Genomic DNA, 19,520 nt, shown 5'->3' with positions numbered 1-19,520 from the left:
CTGTTCGTACAACTTGCAATTTTCTGTTCGCGTATTAGTGATGTGCGGTTCCGAGTATTTGAAGAACCGGTTCTGGCGAGAATTTGGACCGCTTCCGGTTATACAAAAAAGGAGTAATGGAAATAATAATAAGAAATGGCGCTTACACATATGTTAGTGTTTCTCCGATTTGAGACTACTGACATATGTAGCTGATAAAGCCAATCTATTAGCTTTTGTAAGATTTCAGGCCAATGAACCAATAGAAGAAGAAATACTTATTATTTGGCAGAGCTTCACCTACCAGTATGGCTGGGGCTGATTTCTTCAACTGTTTGGTTGGTTTTTTTGAAAGAAAACGAAATTGATTGATTTAAGTATGTTAGCATCGAAAATGAAGGCAGCTTCTCCATTAGTTGAATGGACTCACGCTGGTATTCACATATACTAGGGCTGCCATAATCCTTATCCCTATAAATAGAGTTTCCTTGGTTCTGGCGTTGCATATTTTGAAGTATTTTCTGATATTGTAAGCAATTTAGTTTTGTGGCACAATCCGTATTATTATTATAGCATACAATTTATTTTAGCGATAAATGGCAAAAGCAACTTTTAATTACATAAAATGATTTATGATTGAAATGCAATGTTTTGGTGTGGACCTTTACATTTAGTGTACTTTAGTTATTGGTTTATTGTTTTTGTCTCTTCCATTTTCAATCATTTTAATTCGATGAATACGGATCAAACTCGTCCCAAGTTTGGAATTTCGTACACTTAAGAGCTAGGCCTGGCTTGTATAGAAAAAGAAAAGCCTGTATTTGAAATACGGGGACAAAGCAAACAACTGACATTAAAGGTTGATTTTTATTTCATCGTAGTAAATGCAAATATCATAAATAACATGTTTTTTTTACATTTGTATTACAGGATAAATTAAAAGTTCTAAAAGATGTCTCCAAGGCGGTAAGTAGAGTTAAAAAAATTTATTTTGGTATGCATCAGGGACGGCAAAGGGTTAATTTTCTTTAATATTACATAAGAAAATATCTCTTGTATATTGTAAAAGTCTTAACTAAAATATTTATATTTCCGAAAAATTTAAACGAAAGGATATAAAGTTTTTCCTCCTCGAGCAAAAAAGATGATAACTAAGTAAATATACATAAGAAATATTACCGTAAAATTTTATCAAGAGGATGAACGTGTCATCGGACCAGGGTCTTCAACTAATTTGTATGCTCTCCCCGAATGCACCGAGAAAATCCACGATTTTTATTTGCAAAAGTACCTTAGGACGTATGTAAAGGTTTTCACCTAAACATGCAGTCTTATGATGAAAATAGAGTTGTATACATAATTCATTTTGTCTTAAGTGAACTTGAGTGATTATTGATTTTGACCACAGATATGTGTTTGGGACATTCCAAGTGATCGGTCCATGAACGTAAATCAAAATCAAAGTAACCGAGAAGAAAGAGATATGGCTATCTTACATTAAGTTGATTATCTGTAAAAATTTTGTTTGCGTATAAATATGAACATATGTATGTATGTATATATCGCTGGCTGAGTGGAAGATCGACTTATCTCCGCTGCCAGTTCAAAAACAACCAGAATTTTAGTGAAAAACGCCTTATTGCAGAATTGGGTTCAAAATCGCCCTATCTCAAAAGAAAAAACATTGAAAATAAGCTGGGATAGGGCGTTTTTGAATCAGCAGCTGATATAGGGCGTTCTTCAACCAAATTCTGAGATAGGGCGTTTTTCAAGCAAATTCTGAGATAGGGCGCTTTTGAAAAGTTTTCTGAGATAGAGCGTTGTTTAAAAATGTTCTGAGATATGGCGTTTTCAAACTGGCTGCCGGGATAGGTCGAACTTCCACTTAGCCATAGTTTTTTCATTTCTCGAAAATACCGTTATGCCCATACGTGGTTATTGTCCGATTTCGCCCATTTTCAATACCAACCTACCATGGATAAAGAGAAACCTTTCTACAAAATTTCGTTGCGTTATCAAATATTTAATTTGGGTTATAGTGTGCTCTGATGGACAGACAGACTTGGCTTAATTGATTTCTCTTTTTATTTCGAGTGTTTTGATAAATATCAACATCTATGCGAGCAAAGTTAATACACCCTTGTGCAAAAGTGCCGTCGGGTATAAAAATATAAGTGCAGCAAACGCTTAAAGGCATTCCTTGAAATGCATTGAAGTGTGTTAGAAAATACATATCGCACGCATTCTCCAAAGGTGAGTACATAAGTCGAAATTTTCCGCTTACCAAAAAACGTAAAACCCATTCCTTAGCTCATGATAATCATATGGGGAAGGGTGTTTTCATTGTAATTACAAATTTTGAATTAATACACTTTTGCAGAGCATGTGCGATATGTGCCTATGTAGATAAGGACAACAAACAATGCACTTGAGCAGCCTTGATCTAACAATTTATTTATTGATAAATAAGTATAATCCGAATTTGAACGACGCACAGTGGTACAGCTCTATAAATTTTTTGAAAAAAATTAGAAGGAATCGGCATAGAATTTGAATTTTTTGTATGTGAAATTTTTTTGGAAAAATTGGCGTGATCGATTTATTTTAAAGCGCACCTCCCATATAAACCTAATCTCAAAAACGCCTTAAAAATGCCATAAAAATTTCACCGATGAATACTATGTATATGAGTCCGAAATTTCGTACAGAAGTTTGTAATAATGTTGAGTATAAACTCCAAATAAATGGACGTAATCAATTTATTTTAAAGCATACCCCACATATAAACCTAACCTAAAATATGACTTCAAATGCCCTAAAAAGCACACGAATGAATATATGACTCCGTCCACTTATTTTTAATAACGATATATGTATATGAACCCTCGAAAAGTGGGTGTAATCGGTTTATTTCACAGCATACCACAACAACAACCATACAAACCATACCTCAAAACCGCTTTAAAAAGGCCGTTAAAAGTGGACCGATGAACATATAATTCCGAAATTTTGCCAATTTTTAAGCAATAATATTATAATTAAACATCCAAAAAACAGGAGTAATCGGTTTATTTTAAAACATACCTCGCGTGCAAACTTGATCCCAAAAACGCCTTAAAAATACAATAAATTCCATCATTACTATATGCGGTTACGTTAAAAGTCATAAATGTGAGCCAATTTTATTTCAGAAATCGATAGAAAATATTCCGGTCTTTAATTTTTTTTATAGTGGGAAGGCGAGGGAAACATTGTTTTTACCTATCAAAAGTGTCAAAGTTAGCATTTATAAAGTGTGATTTTTTTTCTGCCTGTATTTGTTAAAATATTTGGTAGATTTTTTTATATATATTTTTATATGAACCTACAACAAAAACAATAAAAACAAAAGTTTTAAGAAAAACACATTACCTAGGTGAACAAAAATCTCAATTAGTTTTAGTTGAATACAATTCTTCCGAATTTGTTGGTTTTAGTTTGTATAAATCTGCCAATTTCGTTCAAAGTTATCATGCAATTTTCTTATTCAAATATCACTTTGTTTAGGCTGAACCATTAAAAATAAAAATTAAATATTGAAAAAACTTATTTTTTCCGCCAAAATACCACTGTGCGACGTAAAGAAATTTTACAACTGGAAAACTATATGTACATTAGGGTGGTCCAAAAACAGTAAATTCGTAATTGTAATGCTAGGATTGTTCTATATCGAAAAAAGTATATCCCTATTTTTTTATTTTGAAATCAAAAAAAATTTAGAGGTCGTTCAAAGCGCTCAATATTTTCCATATATTTTTATATGGGCAAAAAACAACTTTTCGTAGAAATGGTGTAGAATGTGTTAGTGAAAAAGTGTGAAAGTATTGAAAATTGAAAGGGAAAAATTGAATGTGTAATGGCCCGGTAAGTTCAGTTTCTTACAACAAATATCCATGTTTCTGAAACAAATAGTATGAAGCCGAAAAAATCTACTTTTTAATTGGGACATCATCTAAAAATGGTTGAAAAATTATGAAATATAAAATATAAATATAAAATTTGATTTGTTAAAATTGAACAAAAAATTGCCGATCGTGTTAAAAGAAAACTTGCTTTGAAGATGATATGCATCTTGCAAGGAGTAAAGATATAGTTAAATAAATAAAAAAACTTTTTTATATACCACGCTTATATAAATGGGTTAAAAATTAGAAAATAATATTTCCTAATCCCATAAAATTTCTTTTGATAACTTTCGATTTTGAAATTTTAGCAAAAGTCATTATAAACCATTTATAAGATTGAAAATGAAAAACGTATGCGCTCCACGTTATGCATTATGGCGTTTTCGAATCTACCGAAAAAGGTTACCTTCTCTTTGCCCTCTACGCATATAAACAAAGAAGAGGGCAATGAGAAGGCAACAGTTTTTATAGAAACGAAAACGCCATTAGGTTTAATTGACAATAGTCAAACTACATAACAGAGACCAAAAATTTCTATAGAGAAAGTAAAAATTTTAAGATCAATTTTAAGCGGTCGTTATTCATATATCCACTTACATACATATATTACCCTTCATATCAATTCAGGTCTATAACATGCGCTCCACGATAGTAATAAATAATGTAGTTATATAAACAAGTAATTCTTAGCAAAAAAAAAAACCGACTTCAAAAAAAATATATATATATTTCATGATCCAATGATGGGATCTTAACCAGATTAGTATGTATTTATGTACGTTATGCGGTAACATACTTAAAAAAAAATATTCCGACGAACTGATAACCTCCTCATTTTTCGGAAGTCGGTTAAAAACTAGTTTGTCACGAAATGAAAACAAATTTTATTAGCACACTCCAAATTCATTATAAAATTTGTATATACCCTTGTGGCCAGCTGATTAAGTCAAGTGACATTTTGACTAGTTTTGGATATTTTTTTTTGTGTACTTAATGCATATATTTTTTGTATAAAGGTCTAGCACTTAACTTAACCAGCGCCCCATTTCAAACTTCATACAAAAATTATGAAAACTCAACAAACTTTAAAAATTGCTTTGAACTTTAGAAAATTTTGGGTATGCATGCTTACAAATACAATTGTAATATATTTAAGGCATTAGCGCACACAAGGGGTGGGTTTTGGGGTTCAAACCCCCCCTAAAACTAATAACCTCAAATACAAACTGTATCTTAAAGTTAAGAAACCAGCTCAAGGAAATTATAAGAAATATTTATTATACTTTCTGTTGCCTGAAAAAGCGCTTTGCTTTTGCTGTAAATTTCTATGAGGAAATAAATATACGAGCATTTTTTTCTTGAGAGCTGCAAACTGATTTAAGAAATTTTGGTAGAAGAAAATTTCTTTTCCATTTCTCGTCCGTCGTTTTATATGAATTTTTCGTTTTTCTTGAGAGTTCAGTTAAAGTTTTCGGTATTCGAAATATTAACAACTAAGAAAGTCTAAGTTCGGGCGGAGCAANAGTTTTCGGTATTCGAAATATTAACAACTAAGAAAGTCTAAGTTCGGGCGGAGCAACCGCTACATGGTAAGCCGGGGTGTATCAATTTGGAGTAAATTACCGTCCTTAAATTTCGAAATATTGAAGTTTCAAGCATTTCTGAAATTTACCGTTATATGAAAAGCGGCCGTAATTTTAGTCCGCTTCCAATAATTTTCAAAGTTTTTCTTTCATGTGGCAAGCACAATAAAAATACCGAGTTTGGTACAAATTGGTAGAACGGTTACCGATATACATATATGTGATCATAAGTGGGCGGTGCCACGCCCATTTTTCAAAATTTTAACATAAACGTATTTCTTGGTAAAGAATTGTTGCAAGCATCAATTTTGAATAAATTAGCTTCAATATTTACTGATTTATCGAAGATTTTGTATTTCTCTAAATTACCGTTATATGGGATGTGGGCGTAGTTATCGTCCGAGTTTAAAAATTTTCGGCGATTTTGTATGTTGAACCAAGGCCAACAACTGTGCCAAGTTTGGAAGAAATTGGTGCAGCGGTTACCAAGATATACACATGTAACCATAAGTGGGCGTGGCTACGCCCATTTTCCAAAAATGTATAATATTCTTATTTTTCGTCTAAAAGTTATTTTAAATATAAATTTTGAGTGAATTATATTCAGTAGTTACTAAAATATCGCAGTTTTCGTATTTCTGGAAATTACCGTTATATGGGAAGTGGGCGTGGTTACAGTCCGATTTCGCCCATTTTCAATACCTACGTACCAAATTTCGTTGAGATATCTCAATTTTTGCTCGAGTTATCGCGTACACGGACGGACGGACGGACAGACAGACATGGCTTAATCGATTTCTTTTTTCATCCTGATCATTTATGTATACATTTGTCTATATCTATCTCGATTCGTTTTGGCTGTTACAAACAACCGTTATGTGAACAAAATTAATATACCCTTGTGCACAAGTGCGCTCGGGTGTAAAAAAATTTAGCAATCGTGAAAACTCACCATCTCTATCGAAAACCAGAAACCAGAAATCGAAAAAATGAACATAAAAGTGCAAAAAATTATGGAATCAATAAATTTATTTTTACTGACTCTTTTAAAATTTTTTATTAGGTACTTTTAAAAGTTGAGCGCATCTTGAGTTTATATAACTTTTTATTAAACAAGTAGTTTTTAAGGAAAGAACACAACCGACTTCAAATTTAGGGGTACCGTTAATTTCTTCATGATCCAATCATCGGATCTCTAAACCAAATTACGGGACGACCCTTGAGGTACCATTGTTCCAATAAAAAAAGGATTATTGAAATCGGTTGACGTGGTCAAAAGTTATGTATTCCGGCGTATTGATAACCTCCTCTCTTTTGAAGTCGGTTAAAAGTGTTTGAGTTCTGTTAATCTTATGTAAATAAAGTGCAGTTTATGNCGTTTGTTTATTTATTACATACTGTACATAAAACTTGCATGAATGTATTTTAAAGAGCGTATTATCTGAAGCAAATTTTCAGTATTTTCCGGTGATATATATTTAGAAATATAAAACCCCCCCTAAAATACATTCCTGGGTGCGCCCCTGATTTAAGGTATTTCGTCTGAAATAAGTCTACATATACATGTATATTGGATTTAAGTAGACCAATGATGCTACCCCATTTTGAAATTGCCACCAACTGCACTGTATACATTCAAGGACGATTCACTATCGAACCGGACCATTGTTGCCGCAAGAACTTCTTCACGGACATAACGCTTACATTAGGTTATTTTATACGGAAATGGAGGATATGCCTTCAGATGACCACAAAAGCAAACGTGAACGTACGTGAATTGTTTGTGAAAACGTTGGACCAAATGTTTCAGTAAAAATTTACTTTGGGGTGGAACGAAGTTCGCCTGGTTTGCTATTTTTTTTTTTTTTTAATAGAAATGTACTGATTACCGTCCCTGATGAATACATGTACATATATGTATATCAGTATGTACGCAATATCCGTATGTATGAATATTCTCACGTGCATTTCCATACAGCCTATTCACAGGAACAAATCCAAATTTGGGGCAAATGACTTCTGATAACTTATACCATTTAGCGGTAAATATACCAGATACCAAGAACACAGCTGAGATTAAAAAACAATACGGACACATTAAGGTAAGCATAAGTATCGAAAGAAATACATATTTTGCAATAAGCGCCAACGCGAAAATTAATTTTCCTTGTTTTCGTTCAATGGCACACCCATTAGGTTGTTTGTTTAGGTGGAAAGGATGTGCGCATGCTTGAATTGGCTAAATATTTAAATGAAAAGGTTTACGATGGAAATTCGGGAAGTGACTATCAAAAGAATTTATTTGAGGCGGGCCATAGATATGCTGGCTTTATGGTAATACATACATATGTGCATAAATCCATAAGTGATCAAATTTTTATTTATGCACGTTTTTTACTTTTCTCTACTCATTTGTTAGGTTGGCTGCGTGTTGTGTGTTAGCCATGGCGTTGGCAGTTCCACCATGAGCGTTGTATTGCATGAATTAATTAAATTGGTGCGTTATGCTGAATGCGTTGACCCTGTTTTTATACGAATTGGCACTAGTGGCGGATTGGGAGTTAAGCCCGGCACTGTAGTCGTTTCTAATCGAGGCTATAACGGGTTGTTACGCAGTGAATACGAAATTGTAAGTATTTGTAAAGTTAAACATTAAATATAAAAAAATGAATTTAAAATTAATTAATTAATGATCTAAGATAGTGGTAGAAAATTTAAAATTTCTTTAGGCTTAAATTTTCGAGTATGATAAGTGGTGATTTTAAACAGTTGACGTTGTGTTATTGTAACGATGTTTTCTAAAGCTCGTTTTACTCACGTTTTTACTTAGACCGAGAGTGTACGGCAGATACACTTCCATGCACTTGAATGGGGTTGATTTTATTCTCGGTTCTTTTTCTTCCATTTAATTTCCATTATTCTTTAATTAAAATGCAGTTTATTCCATGATACAAACACTACAAGGTAAAATCATTCTCTCTATTCGTCGCAATGATTTTTTTCTGATGTTTTCAAGCATTCTAAAGTCATATAAAATTATATTGCTTGAAAAAGTCAGACTGCCTCTCAGTGGTTTTACCTTGTATTGTTCTTATCATGGTTTATTCTCTAGCAAAAGCCAAATAAGATAAAAAATCGACATTTTAAACTTTTTTCTCAGAATTTGTTTACATCCTATTAAATATCCAACACGCTTTACAACTTCGGCTTGTACAACCAAATTTCGATTTGATGAAAATCAAAATATGTTAATATTTTCTCTCGTCGTACAGCCAGTGTTGCCGTTGTGCGACTAAAGGGGCAATTTGAACCTTTTTAGGCGCCAATACCCTTTGACCCGACTTTTTGAAAATTTTGATTTTGTTTTAGGAAATGTTAACAGAACCATACTATTAAAAAATATTTCCTGCTGTAAGTACGAAAAAATGCGCCACTTAAAACTTTTAAAGGAAATGCAACTCTTCTCCTTGCAGCAACTCGATTTCTATGTTTTGTTTAAAGCTTGTCCCGCTATTTTCTTCTTAAATTTAACAGTGGAACGTTCTGGCAGGGAAAACACTTTATAATACATGTAAATTTGATTTTGACTTGGTATATCAGATTTATCTTTTTGCGAGTAAAAAAAAAGTCAAAAATAATATGGTGGCCCTTTTTTTCATCAATTACCCGTTTTTTGCAACTTTCTGAAAATTCTCAACGGCAACACTGCGTACAGCAGCTTTGAGTGTTTATGGGACAAACATCAACCACATCGTTAACAAATGAATTGCAATAGTTGCGTTCCAGATGCTTCACGCATTTGCAGGTTTTTACAGGAAGTCATTCCAGGTGACCACCTTCCATAAGGTTTATTAAGGGAGAATGTTCCTGTTCGTGAATATCGTGAAGCATCTAGAATGCAACTAATGAGAGACAGGCAAATGTTATTAAAGTGTACAGAAATGTATTTACTATTTCGCTTTTCTGTTCAAAGTATATGCAAAAATTATGTTTGATAATAGATCGAATGTTGGTGTTTGAACATTGGTGGAGAAGCGTTCGACCTGCTGTCTGAACGTTAATGGGCGGCTTTACCATTTTTTTCGAGTATGTGGCAAGAGTAGAAAATTAAATCTCCGAATTGTCTTTATTTTGAGGAAAATATTTTCTTTCTAAAAGCTGACAAATGTACCTAAAAAACTATTATGTACAATTTGTTACACATTTAACATCACGTCAAATCTGTTTAGCAGTACGAAAATACGACTGGAATCTTCCATGCCTGATTTTGGGATTCAGCTCCCCTAATACGTTAAGCTCTGTTCAAACTTGAAGAACTTTTTGAGGCCCCTGTCTACGTGCTGCTACAACTTACCACCACTCGCTGGGAGCTCTTCTGACTATGCTTCTGAAACATTTTCTCGCCCACACCCTCCGTTTATGTATGCAAGCCAGGCTCTCGCATTCGCTTGGTCTCTTCGTATGTGACCAAAATGTTGACTCAGATTGAAACAGGTTTTTCATGGGGGATGGGAGTAGTAGTGTACCTCAAGCAATGTCAGACGCCGAAGAAATGCAGTATTGAGTTCGGTCTAAAACACACAAATAGAAAAATCTCTTACTAACAAAACTACATATGAGGCCATGAGGGCCAGTGTAGCCTAACGAATCGAAACGGTAATAGCCCGAGGCATACCCTTTTGGTATTCTTTTTGCATTTGTTTTTTATAGATCCTTCTTTCACATGTTACTTAAAAAAATTTAATTGTAGAAAGGCTCGCCAGGGAAGGGGCCTTGACCAGGGTAGGGGCTGGTCGGTAATTCAGCTAAGCCCCCGCACCAACGAAAAGGTGCTTGCTCTTTCTTTTTTAGTGTTGGGCTTTCCGGTGGCAACAGTTTCAAAGCAAAATCTGTTTTCTCGAATTTTCGTGCTATATAAAGCGCACTCGGTGGTTCAATTACTAAGGGAGGGAAAGAAGCAAATGGCTCCGCACAGTGGTATCACAACGGGCTTTTCCTGCCCACGTGAGCTCCGCGCTCTGCACGGGGCAGCCACTCTAACCTAACCTAACCTAAGGTAAAATCCAATTTACGGGTACAAAAAAATCTCCATACTTCGCTAAACTGGACAAAGTTTTGTGATGATCTCTGATAACTTAAAAGACCTAAGGTCGTACTGCAAATCAAGTTTATTATATTCTATGTCGTAGAGGAATCTCTGGAAATCTCTACTAATAATAAGTTCGCCAGATCGCCATGAATTGCTGTAGGTAGAAACAAGGGCTTAGCCAGGTAGGGGCAGAGGGGTCTATAATGTTTAATCCAGATGGATTCATTAACGGCCTCTTTATAACTACGCTTTTCCAATGAAAAGAGTCCAGCTTTTTCGCTGTCTGGAATCTAGATGACACCTATTGTATTCGATTAAAAGTTCCAGTGAAAAGGTACAAAAGAACGTACAACAGATCTTTGATCCAGGTATGGGCAGTGAACTTATTCTTTTGTACAAATTATGGAAGAAAAAGATCTTGTCTGAAGAAGATTTGAAGGATGTTGAAGTTGTAGATCTATTTAAAGAATAAAGCGAATTTCTACTAGCGATAGATAGTAAGTGTATTTCCATTTTGAGTGCTTTTCCATGCGCAACAGCTACTGTGGAGCGATCGTTTAGTTCATTTCGAAGAGTAAAAACTTGGCTCAGAAGCACAACAGGAGAACAAAGGCTTTCTGGACTATGCCTCATGAGCGTCCATAGAAAACTGCGAGATGATTCAGGAGGAAATAATCCAAAATTTTCTGTAAATCGGTATTAGCGTAAAATTAGTAAACAATAAATATATTCAAAAAAATTAACAAGTATATTTCGTTGGCCCCTCCTTACCTCAGACCCTGGCTACGCCCTTGGGTAGAAAGCTAGATGCTGCTTGATGTTATGTTATGGAACTACTTCGTTGAAGCTAAATAATTTCATACGTGGCATTCTTCTCTGGCATTTTTTGATAGAAGATCGGAATGACCTTTGTTTACGTTAACCCCCTTCACCTTAAGCATGTTTATTGATAAGAGAATTTCACTTGTAGTTACTCGTTACTCGAGTTCCCTCTTCTCGAGTCCTGTTACCTGTCTCGGATGTTAGGTTTGGCCTTCTGCGAGCACCCAACACTCTACACATTGGAAGACAACTCCGGGCATCAAGTAAAGTCCTCTAATTAATAATACATTTTAAATATAACCTTTTGCTATAGCATTTAATTATACTGAACATCTATACATAGTATAAAGGAAAGTCAAGATTTTTTTGTACGCGGTAATCTCGAAAACAGCTTCTCATAAAAATACAATCGCCGTTCGGAGTCGGCGTAAAACTGTAGGTCCCTCCGCTTTGTGTGACAACATCAAGGCGCACGCCAAAAATCTGAGGAGAAGCTCGGCCAAACACTAACATATGTGTAAGCGCCAATCTATTATTATTATTATTAATCTCGAAAACCACTGAAAGGATTTTGACGAGATTTTTTCTAATATATTCTGTATCGACAGGAGAGTGACCTTTTTTACTTAGAATTTTAATAGGGTTGCCACCTGTCTAAAAAAACTATAAGGACCGCACAGTTAGTTGGATTACAAAAGATGAGGCGTCAAATGAAAGGGCCTCTAGAAAAGCACTAATGTTTTTTTTTGCATAGGGTTGCCACCTGTTCCTAAAACTACTATTCAATCATAATAAGCGTAGGAATTAATTCTGCACCATCACTATCGAACGGAAAGACTTAGTCTCTACATGTACAATAATGTATTATTTTTCTGAGTAGGGTTGCCATCTATGAAAAGATTTTCACCGTTCGTTGGATTACAAAATGGAAAACCAAATTAAAGGGCTTGAGCTTCGCATGTACAAAAGCTTTCATTTTTTGAATAGGGTTGCCAGCTATTTAAAAATTACTATCTTCTATACGTAGTATAAAGGAAGTCGAGATAATTTGGAAACGCTAATCTCAAAAACTACTGAACGGATTTATGCGAGAGTTTTTAAGTATAATCTGTATCGATAGGAATATTATCTCTAGTACATACTTTGAATTCCTATAGGGTTGTCAGCTGTCTAAAAAATTATTAGATCCGCATTGTTTGTTAGATTAGAAGAAATGAAGTGTCAAATAAAGAGCTAGGCTTTTAGATGTTTAATAATGTATTACTTTGTGAGTAGAGTTGCCACTTTTTAAAAATTGTACGAACTTCTTCGCTTTTTGGACTAAAATCTGAGGTAAGAAGTGAAAGGATATCGTCTCTGCATGTGCAATAAGTTTTTATTTTTTGTTTTAGTGGGGTTGCCACCTATTTAAAAATTATGTATGTATAATACGCGAGGACATTTTTTGTTAATGACATTAGATTTGTACAGTTCATTCGATATAAAGAAATGAGGTGTCAAAGGAAAAGGCTTAACCTTCCGATTTGCAGTAAGGTTTTATTTTTTGAAGAGGGTTGGAACCCTTGGTTGTGCGAAAAATTAAAAAATGTGGGCTGTTCGTTGGATTACAAGAAGTAAGGTGTCAAATGAAAGGGCTTGGCCTCCAGATGCGCATTTACATATTATTTTTTAGTAGGGCTGCAATCTGTTTAGTTGTCAATCGCATCGCTAGTATACCTACATATATGCAATAAAGTGGCCGTCAGGCACTTACATATACATATATAGTGAAAAGTGAAGTGTTTTATTACCTTTCATTTCGTTGACAAATTTTCGAATTGTAATCAACCCTCGAAGGACTTCAGGGCTTCGGTACCTTGACGACCCTCGTTTGCGGCGGAATTCAAGAGGAATTCTCGGCCCGAAATTTTATCCCGTCCCGAACAACCTTTATTTCATTCTTGTTATTACCTAATTGCAGGCTATCTTGGGTGAACGCGTTGCGAGACCAGCTTATTTTGACGAGAGATTGCGTAATGACTTGCTCACTTGCGCCGAAGCAGCAGATGCCACAGCAGAAAGTAGTTGGAATATTATCGAAGGAAATACGATGGGAACAGACTGCTTCTATGAAGGTGTAAATAATGGGGCGGATTCTTGTTTTCATACGAATCGAAAAGCATGAAATTTTTTTATCATTTTCTGTAAAAAAATTTAAAATTTTTGGATTCGTACGAAAACAAAAAAAAAATACGTCTTAATATAACGAAATTTGAAATTCAACTAATAATTTATACATATATTTTATACGAAGATACATGTTTTATACTGTTAATTTAATATATGTATCATTAACCATCAAATAATCTTTTAAGTTTTACCTAAAACATGTTTAATGCCTTTTTAATTCCTTATTTTTATGCTAGGACAAGGTCGCCTAGATGGTGCTTCCTGCACTAACGCCAATAATGAGCCTTACACAGTAGCGGATAAATTAAATTTTCTGCGGCGCTGTCATGATGAATGTGGCATAAAGAACATAGAAATGGAGGCACCCCTGTTTGCTTCGTTGACACTGCATTGTGGTATCCGGGCTGCAGATGTATGCGTTACGCTTTTAAATCGGTTGGAAGGAGATCAGGTATGCATTTTGGGGTTTTTTGTAAAAATACATACAAGCATTTAAATATATTTATATTTAACATTTCAGATCAGAGCAACAAAAGCGCAATTAAAAGGCTATGAAGAGCGTCCCTTCATCCTTCTGTCCCATTTTCTCAAGCGATGTATAGTAAAATCGACACCAAAATAGAACCTGCTTTTATTTAAAAAAAAAAAAATAACACTTAAGTATCTGTATTTATAAAGAAAGATTTGTGGCCTTGTTTTCAAGAAAATAAATGTTATATTTTTTATTAATTAAGCATCTAATAATATTTACCATTGAGCTAATTTGTATTAAATTCATAAAGAAAAGGGGGAGCATGTGATGTAAAGCTATGGTTGTTTTAAATCTCTTGGATCAAAATTTTCCCCTTAGTCGTGGATGTATCATGCGGTAGCCTTAACTCGGGTTGAAATTTAGGCGGTTGCTTGTTAATAGCAGTTAGTTCTTTTGGTGTGTCCTTTTGTCCTTTTTGCTGCTTTTGGGTTTTAATGGTTTTCATATTGCTCAATGCAGCAGCTGCAGTGGCGAATTTATTTTTAACTAAGCGATTCGGTTTAATCAAATCTGATAAATCATAATCATTCGGTTTTGTTATGAGGGGATTTAAAGCGGCGCTTGGAGTTGAAACTGGCGACTCCACAAGCCGTGTGGTACTAGTCGTTTGCTTTTCAATGATTTTAGATTTTTTATTCTTCCTTGAAACTTTGCCGTCGTTCATAGATTTTGTTTTACTCTCCTCTTGAATTTGTAGACGCGTAGCAGTAGGGGGTGGTAAATCGCCATACAAACTCTTTAGTTCTGCTATGGCTCTTAAGGCAGCGGCATTTCCGGGCTCCAATTCCAATACTTTCAGGTATAATGCATACGACTGAGGGGCAAAAGAAAATTTACTTTTTTTTAAGTACATAAAACATGTAGTTACTATACATGCAAATATATGTAAGGTATGTTTGTCTTTGATCTAACAAAATATATCAAGAGTTAGCGGGTGAGTTAAATAAAAACTTTTCTCCACTCGTTCCTCGATCTCAAAATTTTGACCATACGCACATACATATGTATGTATGTATATATACATATGTATATAGATATGTAGGTACGTATGTATGTATGCAATTAAGCCATTTTACCTCTTGTCTTTCTCCGTTACAATAAGTGGCTTCTGCTAGCCTTAATCTGGCCTTCAGGTTATCTGGCTCCAACTGAAGGCATTGTTCACAATCTTTGATAGCGTCGGAATACCATTTAAGTTTTATTTCTAAAAAAAAGATGAAACGGAAGTAGTAGCATTATGTATGTCAAAGCACTGGCAAAATTTTAAAATATCCTCCTAATTAAAGGTTAAACTACGTAGTCGTGAAATATACGAAAAGCTATCACTGAAGCCGAAGTTCCACGGACGTATAACTCAAAATATACGAGTTCATTGGTCCGTCGTTATGACCATATTCCGCATAGGAATTTTCGTATGCACCGTACCAACCCCTCGCTTCTGTAGCGAAATAGCTCAGCTGGCAGCCCGCTGACCCTTCAGCTCCAGAAGCTTTTTTGTTAAGCCGTGAAAATGCTATTCGCAACTCATCATAGTCGGACGATGGGCCATCAAATCCGATGCTCATAAGAAAACTGGTTCCATAAAAATATGCTTCTGTGCATCTCGCTATGGACGGATGGAAATCTAATTAAAAACATTTGGTCAATAATGAAGCTTAAACCAGGGTTGCCCATATGGTGGTTTCTTTTTTTTAAATACAAAAAAATTAACAATTTTTTTCGGTAGATAATTATTGGTTTATTTGAAATAGCAAACATTCCCATTATTTATGGAATCCGAATTCATTCATGTGGCATATTCGGAATGCGCTGCCTGTGCTACTTTATGTACATATGTAGGTATGGAAAAACTCGTAACTTCCACAGTTTTGGGTTTTCCATTCTGAAATTTTTACCGTGTACTCCATGAAGTTTGACAACTATTAAGAATGAAACAAAAAAAAAACGGTGTATAATTAATAAAAAAAAATGATAAGAAATATAAAAACATCAAATTTTTAATGTAAGAATTATTTATTTAAATCCATCCCACACTCTAATGGAAAGCCGAGGTAATTGCGCACATTTTCTTGACTTAACTGATTTCCTGCGACAAATACGTAGTTTATTAACTGTAGAAAACTCAAAATAAAGACTTATCTGTGAGCTCAAAATTTCGGGAATTTTTTCGAAATTTTCGAATATCATGAGGAAATAAAAAAATAGGTGTGTTCTTTTTTCCGATAAAGAATGTAAAAAAAAAAAAATTTCACATCAAAACAGCATTGAGGTGTAAATTTTGTATGTAATGACTTAAATGTATTTACATATGTATGTACGTAAATACTTACTCGCCGCGGCACGATTGTTGTACGCTGGCGCCGCTTTCTCTGGACAAATGGTTATGGAGAGATTATACTCGTTAATAGCGTTATCATATTCCTTAGCGCGAAAATAGTCATTACCACGCAGTCGATATCTGTAAATTCATTAAAAAATTAATGTGCGTGGTTCGAATATACATATTTATCTAGAAAATGTGCACTCACTGTTCTGAAAGACTCTCCCGTTCTACTGCGGTGAGTTTGCTTTTCACGTCGCGTTCCTTGGCATCCCTGCCACCTTCAACATTTCGCTGCGGTTTGGATTTTTGTTTATTGAGTCGATTCTTGCGTTCAATCTCTTCCTGCACGCGCTCTTCTGCTAATTCCATACGTATACACTCCTCATCCGCATCGTATTTATCCCATTTTTGGTAGTCAGTCGATTTTATACGGTCACTAGCCTTTTTTATCGTTTTGCTTTCTTCGATGCGATCAATGGCGCTTTGGGTTGACACCGAATCCGCCTTTTCGCCAGATTGTAAGATAGTGCCACCTTTGCGCACTGGAGGAACGTCTAGATCAGCTACCATCTTCTCAGCAACAGATAATTCCTTATCTTTTACTTTTATATTATTTGTCCATTCCTAAAGTGAGGGAATATACATAGATATGTCCAATGCGCCTTATTTAAAAAATTTGAAATTTTATAGGGGAAGCAAAAGACTTTAATTTGCAAAGTAAATGTTTGCAGAGCTATTCTAAACATACTTTTTTAAGATACGACTTTTAATTTTAGTACATCATTTTAGTACAGGGGTGCATACATAGCTGAGAGCTACGTAACGGAATATCTGTACTTATGTATAAAAAACCGCAATTTCCAAAAAAATACCAAATATGGATTTTTGTGTTGATGTTGACGATCCCCTTTACACTTACGTAAATCGGTTTCCAATCTTGATTGGAGAGCGCCTCACGGCCTTGCAATTTTTCCTCATAGCGAAAGAGGCGACTGTTTGGTTTCAATTCACGTAACTTATCTTCAGCGCATTTTGTGAGATCTGGAAAATATCCTTCTTCACCGGAACGTAAAATTTGTACGATCTTTTCCATTTCCCTCGCGTTTTTACACTCACGAATATAGGCGAAATCCAAATGGTTCAATGGGATTTCATACTTTTCGATAAGTTTAGTTTTCCTTTCCTTGTCTGCCATGGTGGTGGTGCGGTTAAATGCTCCTCGGACTTCAGTCTACTAAATTAGATACTTATGTATCTTGTTTATTTCGTTTGAAAACTCAAAAACAAAAAACTGACACCGTCTTTATATTTCTAAAGCTACTTTGGTGCCGAATCGATTAAACAATTATTATTGAACTGGGCAACCATGCCAACAGTGATTGCAACCACTGAACTTCGTATTCCACTCGCAACTTGTGAGACTCTATTTGGGGTTAGCTGGTTGCAACGATAAACAACCCAGCAAACAATTTCGATTGCAAGAAAAACTTCCGTAATTAAACAGCTGCTCTCGATATTGGTACATTGTCCTATGAGAATTCAGGATCCAGGATTCAACATTTCCTGTGTTTTCTTAGCGCAAAGCAATTTCCAATGCCCGACTAGATCTGGCTCGTCAAAGTGTTTGATGGATGCGATAATCCAATAACAACACCAATAACGTAAACGCTCCTACGTGAGTGGTGTAGCCACTAAAACAATCCCTCCTTCTACCCTGGATATTCCTTTACCCTGGAACTACTTTCGCATTACTTTAAGGTGCAGAATCTAGGATGAACACTACTGGGTCATTTTCAACTCTACCTGCGTTCAGGGCCGCCAGGTTTGAATATCGTGTAAACTTATAGTTGTGTTTTTTTGTACGTTGTATTCTTTCTACAAACGTATGATGTTCTCGGTTATTGCCGGGCCTATAAAAGCCTCTATTTTTGAGCGTTCTCTGCACCATTTTTCACATTGAAAAAAATAAAAATAAATGTGTTTTCAGCATCTTCATCAGGCCAGCTGCAATAGATACAGCTCGGGTTGTCTACTTTTTCTATTGTGTCGAGGTATTTCCGAAAGTATTCATGACCGGATAGCAGCTGTTTTAAGTAGTAGTTCACCTCACCATGCCTCCTTTCTATCCCTTTTCATCAGCCTCCCATCTTCGCCTCCCAGGTTCGCGGATAATTTTAGTGTGTAAAACTTCATGCGCCTCACTGGTAATGGTCCGTTAATGTTCTCCCAGTGGAAATCTTTACAGAAAGTCAGTATCATATATCCGTGGAAAGTAATGAATCATTTTATGTTTGAACAACGTTGGGGAATAATGCAAATTCGATCAATTCAGAAAGGTCAACGATGTTGATCGACAAATAATCTTTTATGAAGCGCATTTTCATCTCCGCGGCTATGTTAACAAGCAAAACTGCAGCATCTGGGGATTGGAAAACCCGAACAAGGTCGTCGAGAAACGAATGCATCCTCAGAGAGTGACAATATACCGAAACAATTTTATTAACTTAATTTTTTTGAATTTTTAAAAGATGGACCACCCTGTATATTAGAAAATATGCATATTACTAACTTCTTTCTTTCTGAAATTTTCTCTATTACATGCATTCAGTTTTTCGGTCATGAAGGGAACCATGACTGTCTTAGCAGGATTGGCGTTTGGTAGGCTCTTCTTTGTCCAGGTTTCAACATAGAGCATTGCGTAAAACTTCGCTAAGAACTTGAGGTCATTTACCCACTGCAGTTAAAGGCAATGATTTGAAGTGCCCTGTAAGCAGATTGTTTAATGGTTATTTCCATTGTGCCAATGCCCCATACTCGTGAAGAAGTCTGATGAATTCTAAAGTGGGACTAGGTTAAGTATTAGTACAGGACCACGCTACCTTATAACCAACACTTCTAACCAAAATGGTCCAAATATATGGAGAAAATATGGTTACATTAAGATTGCGATGTCATTCGACCTGACCACCTCTGGTCCAACACTGCATAACATAGGACCACTTCTGGTCCACCACTGCATAGCATGGAACCACCTAGACAACTACTCCTTATGAAACATGACACATTCGACAACAGAGCT

General features: G+C 35.2%; 2 protein-coding genes across 2 annotated transcripts; one reads left to right on the top strand and one right to left on the bottom strand.

Moving 5' to 3' along the window:
• The first annotated feature begins 473 nt into the window (after positions 1-473).
• LOC108364734 (uridine phosphorylase 1) lies at positions 474-14,330 on the top strand. Its single transcript, XM_017618539.1, has 8 exons — positions 474-838; positions 910-945; positions 7,485-7,608; positions 7,703-7,840; positions 7,926-8,135; positions 13,378-13,531; positions 13,823-14,037; positions 14,107-14,330. The coding sequence occupies exons 2-8, from the start codon at positions 932-934 to the stop codon at positions 14,206-14,208; spliced, it is 957 nt and encodes a 318-aa protein (XP_017474028.1). The 5' UTR covers positions 474-838; positions 910-931; the 3' UTR covers positions 14,209-14,330.
• A 27-nt stretch (positions 14,331-14,357) lies between these two features.
• On the bottom strand, positions 14,358-18,081 carry Spag1 (Spag1 axonemal dynein assembly factor). The gene is made up of 5 exons (XM_017618538.1): positions 17,361-18,081; positions 16,647-17,065; positions 16,449-16,576; positions 15,195-15,322; positions 14,358-14,932 (listed from the first exon to the last, which is right to left on the bottom strand). The coding sequence occupies exons 1-5, from the start codon at positions 17,634-17,636 to the stop codon at positions 14,405-14,407; spliced, it is 1,479 nt and encodes a 492-aa protein (XP_017474027.1). The 5' UTR covers positions 17,637-18,081; the 3' UTR covers positions 14,358-14,404.
• Between the last annotated feature and the right edge of the window lie 1,439 nt (positions 18,082-19,520).

Source organism: Rhagoletis zephyria, unplaced genomic scaffold (assembly GCF_001687245.7).
Source record: "Rhagoletis zephyria isolate East Lansing unplaced genomic scaffold, Rhagoletis_zephyria_1.1 Rzeph_scaffold_01653, whole genome shotgun sequence".
NCBI classification, from domain to species: domain Eukaryota; kingdom Metazoa; phylum Arthropoda; class Insecta; order Diptera; family Tephritidae; genus Rhagoletis; species Rhagoletis zephyria.
This window is presented reverse-complemented; position numbering and strand designations above follow the sequence as displayed.